General features: G+C 32.5%; 1 protein-coding gene across 1 annotated transcript; it reads right to left on the reverse strand.

The window, feature by feature from the left end:
- Positions 1–3525: 3525 nt before the first annotated feature.
- LOC7481625 (endo-1,3;1,4-beta-D-glucanase) lies at positions 3526–6889 on the reverse strand. The gene is made up of 7 exons (XM_002312704.4): positions 6626–6889; positions 6459–6480; positions 5656–5782; positions 5257–5347; positions 5014–5106; positions 4485–4585; positions 3526–3782 (listed from the first exon to the last, which is right to left on the reverse strand). Exons 1-7 carry the CDS (start codon positions 6771–6773, stop codon positions 3642–3644), a joined length of 723 nt encoding a protein of 240 aa, XP_002312740.1. The 5' UTR covers positions 6774–6889; the 3' UTR covers positions 3526–3641.
- Between the last annotated feature and the right edge of the window lie 8796 nt (positions 6890–15685).

Here is a 15685-nt window from a genome sequence, read left to right on the forward strand (position 1 = left end):
TTGGCTTCTTCATTCCAGCCAGATTTTCCCTTCTTGAGCAGATTGTTCAGGGGTCTTGCTATGATATCGTAGTTCTGAACGAATTTTATGTAATATCTTGTTAGGCCTAAAAAACCACGTAACTTATAAATAGTAGTGGGGGTGGGCATGCAACCATGGCTGTCATTTTACTGTTATCAACCTTCACTCCCCGATGTGTGACAATGTGCCCCAAGTATTCCAGTTCTTGTTAGCCAAACACGCACTTGCTGGTCTTGGCAAAGAATTGGTGTTGTCACAAAGTTTCCAACGTTTGTCTAACATGTAACAGATGTTCATTCCAAGTAGGAATATAAACCAAAATATCATCAAAAAAGACCAAAATAAACTTTCGAAGGTAAGGCCAAAATATTGAGTTCATAATGACTTGGAATGTCGAGGGTGCGTTACACAGGCCAAAAGGCATTACGAGATATTTGTAATGATCGTTATGAGTACGAAAAGCAATTTTATTAACATCGGAAGGATTTACTCTTACTTGATGATAGCCGGCTCTCAAATCGAATTTGGTGAAGTAAGCGACACTATATAATTCTTCTAACATATCATCAACTATCGGAATGGGAAAACGATCTTTGATAGTAGCGACATTGAGTGAACGGTAATCTGTACAAAATCACCAACTGTCATCTTTCTTCATTACCAGTAGCATCGGCGACAAGAATGGACTGGTGCTAGGACGAATGAGTCCCGAATCTAGCATTTCCTGGACCTGTTTCTCAATTTTAGTTTTTTGGAAGTGGGCATACATGTACGGGTGTACATTAATAGGTTCAGTTCCCTCTTTTAACGTGATACAATGATCCACCTCACGTGCAGGTGGTAATCTTGATGGCTCTTGAAACACGTATGCATATTCCTTCAACAAACAATGTATATTCTGGTTGTCATCTTTAGTTGGTAATTCAGGTGGTGCGGTTTCCCTAGTTAACTGGAAACACACAGCAAAGAACGCATGTCCACAGTGAACTTCTTTGCTATTTCTATTGGTGAAGCTGCTTGAATGGTTTGCACATCCACCCCTTGCAGCCTACGGTCTTAATTTTTCCAAATAAAATCCATGGTCAACTATTTCCAGTTACAAACCAAAGATCCCAGCATTTCAAGCCATTGAACTCTCAGGACAAGATCAATACTTGTTAAGGGCAAAGAGAAAAGGGTGAGATAAAATTCAGTGCCTTGTAACTCTACCCGCACCTTATTGTAACGCCCCTGACATGTTAATCCTTCCCCGTTAGCCACCCGGACATGGAATGATTCAGTTGGTATGACTGTCAACTTGAGCATACTTGCTAAGCGATTACTGATGAAGTTGTGTGTCGATCCGCTGTCAATTAAAACCATTACTTCGTGTGACCCCATTTTTGCCGATACACGCATGGTTTTCGGTGTTGTCCAGTCTGTTAAAGCGTGAAAGGTTATTTCTAGTTCACGTTCAGGTTCCCACACCACTACTATATCTCCCCTATGGCTATCTTCTAGCATCTGTTGATTTGTAATGTCCTCACACATCATGTTACCTATATGGCCCTCCAAGAGTAACAGCTGCAACTTTTGACATATGTGGTTTGTTGTAAAACGCTCATTGCAGTTGAAACATAGGCCTTGTGCTCTTTTCCTCTACATTTCTTCCCAGGACATACGTTTGATGGGACCCGCAGGTGTAGCAGGAGCTACACGAGTGGTTTGTGGAAGAGCGAACAGAGCTCATTCAGATGGTGGCCGCATGAACCTCCTTTGTCGTGCGAGTTAATCGTCCCTCATTCGTGCTAAGTTAATGGCCTCTTTGAGTGACCGTGGCTTAAACATCTGAATACCATCCGCTATTTATGTCTTCAAGCCGCCTATGAATGTGCCCACCAACACCTTCTGAGTTCATCCTTAGACCCTCTTGCCAAGCTTTTCGAACTCGCGATGGTAGTCACGCAAATTTCCTAGTTGTTTGACACGGGAAAGAGCTTCGTCGAAGTCCTCACACTCCGAGGGTCTGAAGCGAGGCTAGAGTTCTTCCTCGAATTTCTCCCATGAAAGCATGTGTCCTTCGTCCTTAAACATCCTACGAATCCATTGCCACCATTGGTTAGCCTCCCTTTCTAAGTGGTATGCTGCCATGGAAACCTTCTTGGCTTCTGTCGTGCCTTGGTATTCGAAAAACTGATGCACACGGTTGAACCATTCGGTTGGGTCATCCCCCGCAAATCATGGAAATTCTAGCTTCGCTGTTTTGGCGAAGACGATCTGCCGACCCCCATCGTTACCTGGATGGTTGTCGTGGTTGGGATTTTCATGATTTGTCATCAACACAGTTCAAAGTCGATTGAGTGTTTCCTCCATTCGCAGCAATCCTTCTTGAACTACACCAAGTTTAGATTCCAAGTGCTCAATACACTCTTTGTTAGTTCCCATTTGGAAACCAGGCACTGATACCAATAATAGATCCCAAACGCAAAGTGTAAAAGGCTAATAAAGTTTGTTTTTTCTTTGGGGAGAAAAGTACCACAAGTTGAATGCAAATTTTTCTTATCCTTTAATGAAAGCATTGGCTGCTTAAATAATAAGCAAGTCCTGTCCAAACAAACAAATAAACCGAATCACAAGGAAAAACTAACTGTAAGCAAATGAACTCTACCCACATAAAACAGAGAATTAACAAAGCAAAAAAACAGAACAATCATAACAAAAATAAAATGACATAAAACTTGCAACGATAAAAGACCATTTCTTGTTGCAATTCTGTCCATAACCTCCACGACCCAGTCCATCCCTTTCCCACGTTGCATGCATGCATACGCATGCCATGATTCCGCATGTCCTCGGCTCATCTCAAATATTTAGGATTTGGCTTAAAACTCCTCTCAGATTGACGTGGTGGTCTATCAAAAGGTGTGGATATAAAATTCAACTAGTCACTCTCAATGTTAACTATCCCAGTATTTTTATCGTGATCTCTTAAAATACCCTTCAACTATATATACAATTTTAATTTTACCATCAAACAGTTTTCGGCATCGATTTTACCTTCAAACTTCAGGGATTCAGCCTGTTAAACATTGAGCAGTGTTGACAAGCTATGAAACAGACACCATACAGACAAACAGGAACAGACAAATCATCCCCACGAGCCAGTTTCAACCCTCCTATCATCTACCCTCTAAAAATCCACTTGTGTCCAGAACTCTCACTTTCTTTGCTAGTCTCTTTAAGTCGCACTTCGTTCTTCGCTTAAGTCCTCTCTGAATGTAGGTACTAGGCCATCCAGCCCACCATTTCCATTCACCTAATCTACTCAAATAACACCAAGCCCCAGAACACTTTTCGGTCCAGGCTGTTTAAAGTACAATCTATCAGTGCGAGGGCAAAGACCACCATATAGTAGACAGACCTCCTCTAAAGAGGTTCTACTCTACGTACAAATCCTCTGTCCTCAAAATATCAAAAAAAGATAAGTAAATAAAAGAAACAGGAGGAAAGAAGGAACGCGTGAAAGGAAGTCACAAAGCATCAAAGAGCCATCTTTATTCAAGTTTAACGTAGTGCGAGCATAATAAAACTGCATGATTTCTCGGCAATTCAACATACGCGGGCAAATTTCTAGTTTCTACTCATTTGACATATTTGGCAAACCACTCCAACAAGTTTCCATGGGCCTCCTCTGCACTCTTCACGGCAGCTTCATCTTCAACATCGTACCTCACTGTCCATCCATGAGCAACCTTTGGAAATATCTTCACAAAGCTATCAACCTGTAAAGAAACATTCCAACATGTAAAGAAGTAGATGTCATAGGTGTTCCAAAGTAAACAAAGAACAAATACGGATGGAAAAGTAGAGATTGAAAGTGCTGAATGCTAACCAATAAAGAATACATCAGTTCCACAGGAAAAACAATTTATGTGTGCAATAAAAATGTGATTGGTATTAGGTTAGTATCACCACTATCTTATATTTTGGATAGAAAACAATAGGTTCATCTGGGACGAAGGCCTACATATTTAATTGTGTACATGTATCAATGATAAACAATTTAAGAGCCACAAACTACACAGATTATTTTTTCCCTGGTACATTGAGATTTGGTAGCCAGATTGAGAAAAAAAACAGAAAATTCCAGTGGAATTCAACCGTTTTGCAACAAATTCCTAGTTTGTATGTCTTATCATACTACTACCTAGGAAAACAAAAATAAAGATAAATTCCTGTGGAATTCCACAGTTTTGCTACAAATTTCTAGTTTGTATGTCTTTTCATGTTACTACATAGGACAAGAAAAATAAATAAATGAAAGGGCACCAGCTCTGAAATGCTGCTACAAAGTTATCATTTGCCCGTCTTACATATCATACTGCTGCCTAAAGAAACTACTGAAAGACTATCCAGTAACTAGGATCAAAGGAAAACATTACAAAAGGCACTTGATATATTAGAGAAAGGTATTGTCTTCTTACCTCAGATTTACTAGCTAAAAGCTCTTCAAACTGTTTCAAGAGCGCTGGTGGAGACAATTGGTCTGTCTCAGCTCCTAGTATTGAAATAGGAACCTTAAACTCTGCAAGTGGTTCCAAACATTATGAGTTGCTAAAAAGCTGCATATGATAGGAATTGATCAGCTTGAGAATTGATTCTTGGTAGCTTGACAAGCTGCCAACTTCAAGGCGGACCAGCATTATATGGAGAAAATTTTGTCTAGTAGCATGTTAGAAAAATTTATTACTTGAAGATATGAAAAATAGAATGCAAGTTAACATAAATCGCATCCAATAAAGTACAAAATGGACTTCATACCAAAAAGATAGCAGAAAATCTCAGAACAATGGGAACCCTGCAATGATTCATATATGGACACCCACACACACATATCGTACAAAATACAATGAGTTATTTGTTTGAAGCTACTTCAAAATGCAAATTGTAACAACCAAAACAATAACTGAGAGAAGCACGTAGCCTGAGAATCTTTAACTCAGAAATCCATACCCTTGAAGTCGTCTACAGTAACAAATGAAGGATGACACAGAACAGCAGCTTTTATGAAAGCAGAAGATTTTCCTAGTTCAACTACCACCTTGGCTGAGAAGAAATCATAATACCAAATCAGCGAGCTCCATTCATAGCTCAATACAAAGCAAAATAGAGGATTACTGAATTCAATTGATTTCTAGTTGAAGATGTGGTTTCTAGCATACATGACAGTCTTCACATAAGAAAAAGATGTCCTACCACCCCAACAAAAGCCCACAGCCCCAATTGCAGATACACCTTTACTATTCAAAGCTTCAATCACAGGTTTTGCATCTTCAAATCCCTTATGCTGTCAAAAATGGAAACAGGCTAAGATGTTAAAAAATTGAGTTGGTGCACAATTAATGCAGGAAAAAAAATGCATTCCAATGTGGATCACTTCAAATTTCAAATGTTGTTAAGGATTGGAATGACAGCAAGGCAGTCAGAATACACATAACTCATGCAAGCAATGATGACATCATCAAAGCAGGTGAAAGATTCTAGATAGAATTCATACAACTTGAAGTGTGAAATTTACAGAAGGCCCGTGAAAATTGATGTTCAACAAAATCATAGCAGAGAATCAATGTAGCATAAGGATCTCCAAGAACTAACCATGCCGTGATCCTTTAACCAAACTTTAATGGGTCTCTCAGCATTGTCAGGAGCAAAAGGATCTCCATAAAAGAAGTCAGGAACTACAGCATAGAATCCAGCAGCTGCAATCTTGTCTGCAAGTTTCCTTCACGGTATGAAGAAGCTGCCATTAGGTCACACTAGTGTACAAAATTATCAAACAGCACGCCACACAGGTATACCCAGAAACACAACGAACCACAGTATCACCATTCTAAACAAAGATATAACAACAAGAGCTAAATGCTTCTTTCCTTAACACACCACGCAGAGTATAACCTCCCCTTCCAATACAGTTGGTAGTGAAACTTGCTAGTTAGCCAACAAGCCATTGTCAAGTACAGAAGCAGGTGTCGATAATGGGCATGCTTAAATATCTTTAACCAGATTATAGTTTTCAGAAATGCATATTGAACTAACTCAGAAAACGAAAAGAAAATGCAAACACAAATCAAATACGTTAGATGAGTAATGCATCGCGCAGCTGTATTTGGAATGTTTTGACACCAAATGGCCTTGGAAAATCATGACCACACAGAAAATCCATAATATATCCTTTTCTTTTCCGAAGTTTTATTTAATATTTCTTCTTCTTCAATAGATCCACTGTAACTTTAATAATTTAACTAGCATCAAGGTTAGCTTTGAGTCACAAGATTGACATACAAAAGAATTTGCAAAACAAATATTAAGCATCTCAAATAAATTGTGTTTTCTAGGTACTAAAAACAAGAGGGTTATGACACATCAAAAATAGAAAAGAAAAGGATGATCAACCATACCTCAAGTTCGGCGCTTCATATCCTGCAGATCAAGCCATAAATGCAGGATTAGATCACAATAATCAAGACAATGGAAGTCAAACCCTAAAACAACAACAAAAACGAAAAAAGAAACAACCTTGACGCAGCTTTAAACAAGATTTTCTTGGGGGGAAATCATAGCTTACCATAAACATCAGAGACAAGAAGAATGGCAAGTTTAGAGTCAGGAGAGCCAGAGACATAAGTGTCAAGGCCACCAACTTTCTCAACATGGCCAGCTCCAACGCTTGGGTTTAGGGTTGGTGGGTGAGCACAGCACTGAGGCCCTGCCATTTTTTCTTGATTCAACACAGCAACGGAGAACAGTAAAGAGATGATGATCAGTGACTGATAGAAGGCAAAGATTCAAGAAAGGTATGGATATAAAGTAATTGCCTTTTTGAGGTATAGGACCTTCCACTTGTCACTCTCAAATATTAATTATCTGAATATTTATTCGCGTCATCTCTTATGTTACTATTTCTTCCTTTTTCTTTTTCTTTTTCTTTTCTTTTTTATAATACTTTTTTTTTCCAACCTTTGAAAATACCCTCCTCTAGTGTTTTTGAAAAAAATTAATTTTTTAATTTTTAATTTTTGAATCGTTTTAATATGTTAATATCAAGAATAAATTTTATAAAATAAAAAATATATTTTTAAATAAAAAATACTTTAAAAAATAATATATATCACAATCTCAAACACTATATATATATATATATATACACACACCATCTCAATTGTACCACCAAACAATTTTAAGTATGATTTTAATTTCAAACTTCAAGAAATTCTCAATTAAGAACTTCCATTCATTTTAAGGCATTTCATCTATATTATTGTCCAAATTATACATTTTTTAATAAAAAAATAAATTTGTATTTTTTAAATGTGTTTTTTATTAAAAAAAAAATCTAAAGCATAAATTAAAAAGTTTATGAATGCATTTAATTAAATAAATTGAGAATCATTTATAACAAAAAAATACAAAAAACTATTAGCACATCTATTCAACTCAAGTCGGATAATTTTTTTTCAACGCAAAAAAATAATCATACATGTGTTGTTAATATATTTTTTGACATCAAGAAAAAAATATAACTATAAATCCAAAAGTTAATGCTTGAATATAATAAAACATAATGATTATCACATGTATACACTCTGCTCTGACTTAGGTCTTAAGAGTATAACAATCTTGTAAAAGTAAATCGGGATGGATTAATCATACAAAAACAAACACGAAACATATCAAAAAGATCAATTTAAAATAAACGAAATGATTTTGAAAACAAAATAAATATGACACTTTTTAAAATATATATATACACACACACACGACGATATATTAGATTGACAAAAGCTTTGTGGGTCAACCCGTCAAATTTGCAACTAGAGTCATGAACTCCATTGGGTTTAATAATTCTTTTACTAAATATATAATTAAAAAATGAAAAAATAATAAAACAGGGAAAAACTAATGGGAAAAGGAGACCATGCCTAGGCACGCTAACCTGGCTCGAGAGGCCCAACACTCTAGGGCCTTTACAAAACTAGGCTCATGCGCCTAAGCCTCTCCACCCATGCCGGCGTGACTAGGCCTATTTATTTTATAGAAAAAAACAGATTTGTAAGGGGTTGATGACTTGTCATCCACCCCTTTAAAAATATAAAATAAAGTAGATGATACATTGTTTATCAGCCCAGAATCTTGCTAATAACAATATTATTTTATTATCCCCTTTACAAGTTCACAAGTCTTTCCACTTTTATAATAATAATAATAATAATAATGTAGCTCCTCGTCAATTAATTTTGTAATTTGGTTCCTCTACTTAAACCCACTGCCATTAACATACATATTAAAATAATTAAAGTTTTTCCAGGTATTTCACTATTCAAATGAATGGTGAAACACCTCGGAATGTTTTGTTTTTATTTTGAAACCTTTTTTTTTCTTTTTCAATCGAGACATTTTATAGTCTAATTAGATAAATTCAAACTTGAAATTATAGAAAAATAACACCAAATTGAAAGATAGATGACTGAAAATTAAAACATGAAGAAAATACATAACTCACTCTAAATTTATGATAATTTTTATTTTGGTAATTTTTCAATCCTTGTGTTAGAGAGGGGATGGAGAAAGTCATGGGAAAAAAAAACAAAAGAGAAAAAAAATAGTTGGTTGTCACTTGTCATTGTTATTACCTATTTTTGGACCCCACATAAATATACAAAAAATACATAATACAAAAACAAATTAAAAGGTTGGAAAAAAAATATATATATACACACACACACACACACATCAATAGGAAGAATGGATAATGTTCATAAAATTGTCAAATACTAGTGAAGGAGGATCAAAATACCCAAATTTATAGTTCAATTTTAACTGATGAAAGCCTTATTAACAAGAAAAATTCAATTCAGGGAAAAACAATTTTAAATTAGATATTTAAGGACTCAATTGGAATTTTTCCAGGTTTAATTAAGTTTATCAAGGGCCTAATTGCAAGAAAAAATTGTTTTTAAAGTCATTTTAGGTTTTAATTGGAAGAAATTAAAGTTTGAGAGTCAAATTGTAATTTTAAAGAGTTAGTTTGGTCAAATCAATGGTTTAATTGCATAAATATTGAATTTTGATGAACAATTAGGAACTTGATTTAAGAAATCCAAAACTAAGGACCAAACCAAAAAAGCATGTGAATAAAAGGGTCGAAATTGATCAAATTAAAGACCAAATTTAAGAAATTGAAAGTTTGATGGTTGATTGAGGGTCAATTTTCATAAATCATGAACCAACGATCTAATTGGAAAAGGCGATAAACTTTAGGGTTGATAATTGAGTTTGTCAGGGATGAAATTGTAGAAAAATTAAAAGTTGAGAGGCAATCATGAGTGCAATTAAAAACAATTGGAAGAAAATGGATTAAATTGAAATTTATCAAAATCTCAAATTAAAAACTCTAATTTTTATGGTTTAGCCTAGATGATGCGTCGTTCGGGCACTGTGTATTTTTTTCTTTAGTAGTTTTAGTTGATCGAGTAGGCAGCTTCAAGCGAATGAATGTGATGTTTTTTACCACCTCATGGGTTGTAACCACCACCATTCGACTGAGAAACACCTCCTCTATAAACATCAGCTACTTCTATCAAATATTTGCATCCCATTTTCCCCAATGATCTTAGCAACATCTTGTCACTGATTAGCCTTATTACATTAATCAACCTCACTATATTAGCAGATTCTGGGTTGATCAAGTTGACACCTTCAAGCGAATGATTGTGAAGTTATAGGCCTCCAAATCGAGCAAGGTTGGATCCAAACGAAAGGTGTGCACCTCATCTACCAACTTTAGGTAGTCTTCAATGACGATGACATTAAAGTTGCTCCGACGAAGACTTGAAAGTGGTTGACTCAATCATCAATGGTTGTAATACGTATTTTGCAAAACCACTAATCTTTTTTGTGTGTTCACACTTCAAGTCTTCTTAATGAGTTCTTGTCAAAAGTTGGTCATGTTTCTCTCAAGATCAAAAAGCCAAAAACAATCTTTTTGGTCTCAAAGTTTGTGAAAACCATCAAAATCTTCAAAACTAAGTTTGTTACAAAACCACCATTGTAAAACCAATATAGGTACAGAGTTCAAAACTATAAAACGTACCCAAAACTCACATATTTTGATTAGAGGGCCAAGTTTTGATGAAGAATGATCAATCTTTGATTGAATCTAACAAAATCTTAGCTTGAAACCCTATAAATACCCCTAGAAAATCAAGACAGAGCGACAACAATGAGGAGAGAAAGAAAATGAGAGGAAGATAGGATAGAGAGATTCCAAGTGTGAAGGTTTAAGAGCTTAGCAAGAAGATTTCCTCAACTTTAAGAGAAAGTAGCAAGCTTGGGAAAGAAAATGCAACAACCATTGTAAGAGCTTGAAAGGTATAAAAAAAACTCTTCTAATCTAGCTGGTGATGTTCATGAGGCACACATCTAGCTTTCCATTGCATGTTTCAATGATGTTTTGAACTTGTTTTTTGTGATACACTGTGTTGCTCTTGTATTTTGATTAATGCATGAAATGTTGTATTTCTTTGCTTAATTTTGATCCGAGTTGTTTGTTATGGTTTACTGAATGTTTTGGAAATATTTTGATGTTTATTTTGCTGAAATAAAATGGTTTTTGTATACTACCGGCAATAGGTGTTTGATGTTTTTTTTTATTAGTGTACGATCTTGGTTCCTGAGCTTGATTGGGGTCCCAAGTTTATTTAAAGAGTCAGTTTTGAATTGAAATTTGATATTGTTGTTGACTGTCATTAGGGCTGCAATTATAAAGGTGGAATCTAATGTATAATTTTGATGATTTGATATTTTTTATTAGTTCTTTTGATTCAACTATGTTTGGTATTGGTAATGTGGTTCATAAGGACCAAAAACAGTGTTTGGAGGTCTAAAGGGTCATTTCTAAGGTTTAACAATGTATTAATTTGTTCTAGGTTGAAGGAGAGTGTTCTTTATGTTCTTGAAAAGAACATTGTCATAGATCTATAATTTGGATTAATTTTAGTCTATTTATTTGCACTAAACACTCTGTGATACTTAATTATTGATAATCTAGGGTTCATTGAGATCAATAACAAGTTTTTAATGGGTTTTAATTCTAGGATTTTGGTTTGAAACCATAATCCATTTTAATCAAATCGTGATGATTCTTTGATAATCGAAGTGAATGCATGATAGATTATTGATCCTTGTATGATTCACAACATGTTTGTAGCCTTGTTTTGATCATATCTGGTCTGGCTGGAGAGTCATGTTGCTGGAGTTGATATGAATGTTCTTCATTTTTTTCTGCATTTGATCCGTTTTTGGTCAAACATTTTTTAGTTTTTTTATTTTTTTAAGTTTAATTCATTTTAAGTTTTGGTTTTGTTTTTTGTTTGGTTTTCAGGTCAACCTAGTAGTCTTTCGTTCAGTTTATAGTTGAACCAAAGCTTTTGGGTCAACTTGATCGGGTCAAATGGCTAAGGCTTTGTCTGGCTTGCAATGTTTTTGCTAAAGTTTTTTTTTTTACGGGTGTGTTTGGAAAACACCCCTTAAACCAGTTTTAGGTAGTTTTATTTCAAGAAAAATAGGTTTTCGTCAAATAAAGCCTAAATAAAAAAAAATAAAAAGTAAAAAAAAAATATTTTCTTTTTTCATTGCATATGGCCAAAAATCCTAAAAATTATTTGAGTATTTTTTTAAAAAAAAATCTAAAACATTTTGGCATGTTTTAAAAATATTTCATGGATTTTACAACAAGTTTGTAAAATTCTTAAAGATGTTGGCCTATATTTCAAAAATATTAAAAACTTATTTTTGACAAAAAAAATATTATTCACTTTTAATATAAGGATAAAAAACTTAAAAGGGGTTAACATCTAAAATATTATTAGGGATAATAGTTTATTATTACTCACTTCAACATAAGGATAAAAAAACTTGTATGGGATTAATATCCAGAATATTATTTAGAAAAATACAACTCATTCACTCATAATTTAAGGATAAAACTATAAGGAATTTTATTTGAAATATTATTTGGAATGATGTAATAGCTAAATTTTTTTTTTTTTACCTTAAATAAGCCTCAACGATAATTGAGAATATTTCACCATCCTAGATCAAGTTCTTGACCTAGAAAGCTAGGGTTTGTTCATCGTAGCAAACTCGTCATTGTAGATTAGTAGAAATAGAAACATCATCAGACCATAGCAAAACAAAAAAGATGATGTAGCCTACCTTAGGTGTGGCCTATTAGGAGTGCTAATATATTCCCTTTACACAACCAATCACTTGCCTAGAATCTTTAAAAGATCAGTTGGGGTTTCTAATAACTATAATACTAGGTAACGACTCCCTTAATCAACCAAAGACCCTTCCAGAACACCGCTCGGAAAGTGTTGCCGCGACGTCGTGCCCCACGAAGAGGGTACAACAGTCATGAATTTGACAACCAAAAGGCCAAACTTGGTGTTAAAGGATTTCATTTAACAAAAGGAGTTTAATAATGATGGTTTTTTCCTCTAAAAATGTTAGGAATGGTAGAACATATTCAATTTTGATTTTTGATATTCATTTAGTTTTTATTTTTTTTGAGTAATTTTGGGTTTTTAATATGGTTTATATTGGTTATTACGATATTCTAGAGATTTTTTTTTTAATTTATCAAAATGGCTTGAAAACAGAATTTTAAGCCAAAACATCTCTCCCCTTGATTTTTCAGGCATCACTATGTTATCCAGATTATAGGAACAGTAGGCAACTTGTCACATGCTTGATTAAAAAAGATAGGACCTTATTTCTCCCATAAAAAAATAAACCAATTAAATTCAGCCATGTAAAAAAAAATGACATCAAACTCGTTAAAGAAAAAATAAAACACTTATTTCTCGCACTTTAATACAATTGGCTTTTCATATGGCTTTTTCTCATTGGAGTATATATTATAAAAAGCCATATTTGTACTATTCAAAATGTTATTTTATTAATATAGCTCTTACAACTCCTAAGGGAAAAAAAAAATCATATACATGAGCTTATGCTTTTTAATTTAGGTCAGCCTTAAGTGCGTGGCATTTTTTCATTGATTTAGATTTTTAAAAAATAGTTTATTTAAAATATTAACAATGTGTTAATTTATTAAATTCTTAAATTAATTAAAAATAGATTTTATATGTTATTTTATTAAATACCATTTACTTTTTTATTTGTTTTTTGATATAAGCATAGCATTCTTATTATAATATTAGCAAGATTCTTTTTACAATCCGATATTATTTGTCTTAAAATTTGTATCTAGTTATTTTTCTAATAGTGTATATTTTTATTATTATATAATTAAATAAAAATAATTTCAAAAAATTGATGTTATTAAGCCAAGTTAGGTCCATGACTTGAGTCGCTAATGCGACAGGTTTGCTTGAGTTAACTCAAGTTGATAAAAAATGTCGTTATCTTGATATTTAAATTTTTTTTACTTTATATACATTAAATTTTGAGGTTATAGTTAAAATTTCAATTATAAATAAAAAAAACAACATATACACTTTTTTTACATCTAAAAATAATGGTACTACTCAACGAAATTGGTTCCAATTACTATAATTTAGACATATATGCAAAATGCATAAAAGCATGCGAACTTGACATCCCATGAATAACAATGACAATAAACATTTAATGTAACACCCTATCTTCCATGACACATTAAGTCCATTAATCATAGTAATATGACTCCTTTAGAATTTTTTTTTCTTTTTTATTTTATAAAAGATTCACCTTGACACGTTATCATATTTGTATTCTCATATGGAAAGAGTCTACCGAAATTTCAGCAGAGTTTTCTTTATATTTAGAATGTATCAAGTTATCGACTAATTCATAATTATTCAAACCACCATCATTACATAGTCCAACCATCCTGAACTTACTTCTATCATCATTACTCAACACATCACACAATTCATCTATCCATCATATATACCTTATGAACAAGAACAATATAAAAGTAGTATACATATCATCAATTGAAGTCTAGAAGAAAGAAAATGGTACTCATGTGTAATATGAAAATTTAAAATACCGCACAAGAATTACTAAGAGTTATAAAAAGGATTATTTACAAGATAACTAATGAATTCTAATTAATACACCTAGGAATATACCAGTATAAAAGATACATAACACTACTAATTATTATAATAACCAATTAGCTTTATCATGCTGCACATGATGGTCCAACACCTATATACAACAAAACAAAATAAAAAATACATGAATAAATAATTTACTACTACTAAAGATTATCCTCGAATCATTTTGAAAAATATAAATAATTTAATAAGTATAAATATGTATATTAAGTACGAGATAAAGTCAGAAAAAAAAGCTCTCAGGCTATGAAAACAAAAATTAATGTTTAAAAAATAAAAATGAATTTCGATTTTTTTCTAAAAAAAAACCCAAAGTCCTCGATTACTGTAAAAACACTAGAGAAATTTCAAAAATCAGAAAAAATGGGTTTAGCAAAGGTAATTTTATGGGCTGGTGAATAACTCACAACTTTACTCGTGCTCTATTACAGGTCTTAGAAAATTAGTTTTTTAATGCAAAATAAAGAAGTTATGAGCATTGTCAATGCTTTTTATAACTTCAATTTTTATTTAATTGTGAATAGAACAGTTGATGAATGTATTTAAATAAATAAATCAATTAAACTGATAAACAAAATTTCTGCATAAAAGCCAAAACAAACAGAATTTATGAAGAAAAAAAATACAAATCACGAAGGACTATATAAAAAAAAAGTTTCCACAGAAACTGGTATTTTTAATATATTTAAAAGTTATTTATTTTTATATAAAAAAGAAAATAAATAAAGATATGCATAACATGCCCAATATACAGAGGCTAGGCTTTGTGCCTTTTGTTTTATGGTAAAAAAGCCAATTGACACGTAGTTTATCTTTTTTTAAAAAAAAATAAATTTGATGATGTGTTGGATTATTATAATAATAATAAAAAATAATAAAAAACATATTTATCTTGTCAATGAATCAATTTCTTAATTCAAAGCACTCATGAAACGGTTTAAAAACATAAAATCAAATTAAAAAATATTTCTCTCAATCATGATCTATCTTTTCTAGTAATATAAAAATCTAAAAACATCTTAATAGACATTTTATTATCGAATGAAACTTATTAACATCAAAATTAATATTTTTGTTACAAAAAATATGATCAACTAACAACTTTCTATATCATTTGTTGTTTTCTAGCAAGTTTCTCTCAACTTTTATAAGCCTAAATGAACAAAATAAATTCTTAAATTAAAATTAAAATTATAAAAACTAAAGGAATTTAAGTGAAGGAGAAAGAAAAATAAACAGGCTAGAAAGCATTTTTTCATTGATTTTGAATTTCCCCACTTTCTCTTTTAGTTTTATTTTGGGACTTGAAATTTTATCTCTTGAAATTAAATAATAAAAAATTAAACGAAGAAAAAAAAATTTAAAGAGGAAAAGAAAAATTATGAACATGAAGTTGATTGAATTGGAGGAGAAAGAAAATAGATGGGTTTAAAAATATTTTTTTCACCGACTTTACAAGTTTTTCTTCTTATTTTACATTGTGGTCCATTTTTTTTATA

The sequence above is a fragment of the Populus trichocarpa genome, chromosome 8 (genome assembly GCF_000002775.5).
Source record: "Populus trichocarpa isolate Nisqually-1 chromosome 8, P.trichocarpa_v4.1, whole genome shotgun sequence".
Taxonomy (NCBI): Eukaryota; Viridiplantae; Streptophyta; class Magnoliopsida; order Malpighiales; family Salicaceae; genus Populus; species Populus trichocarpa.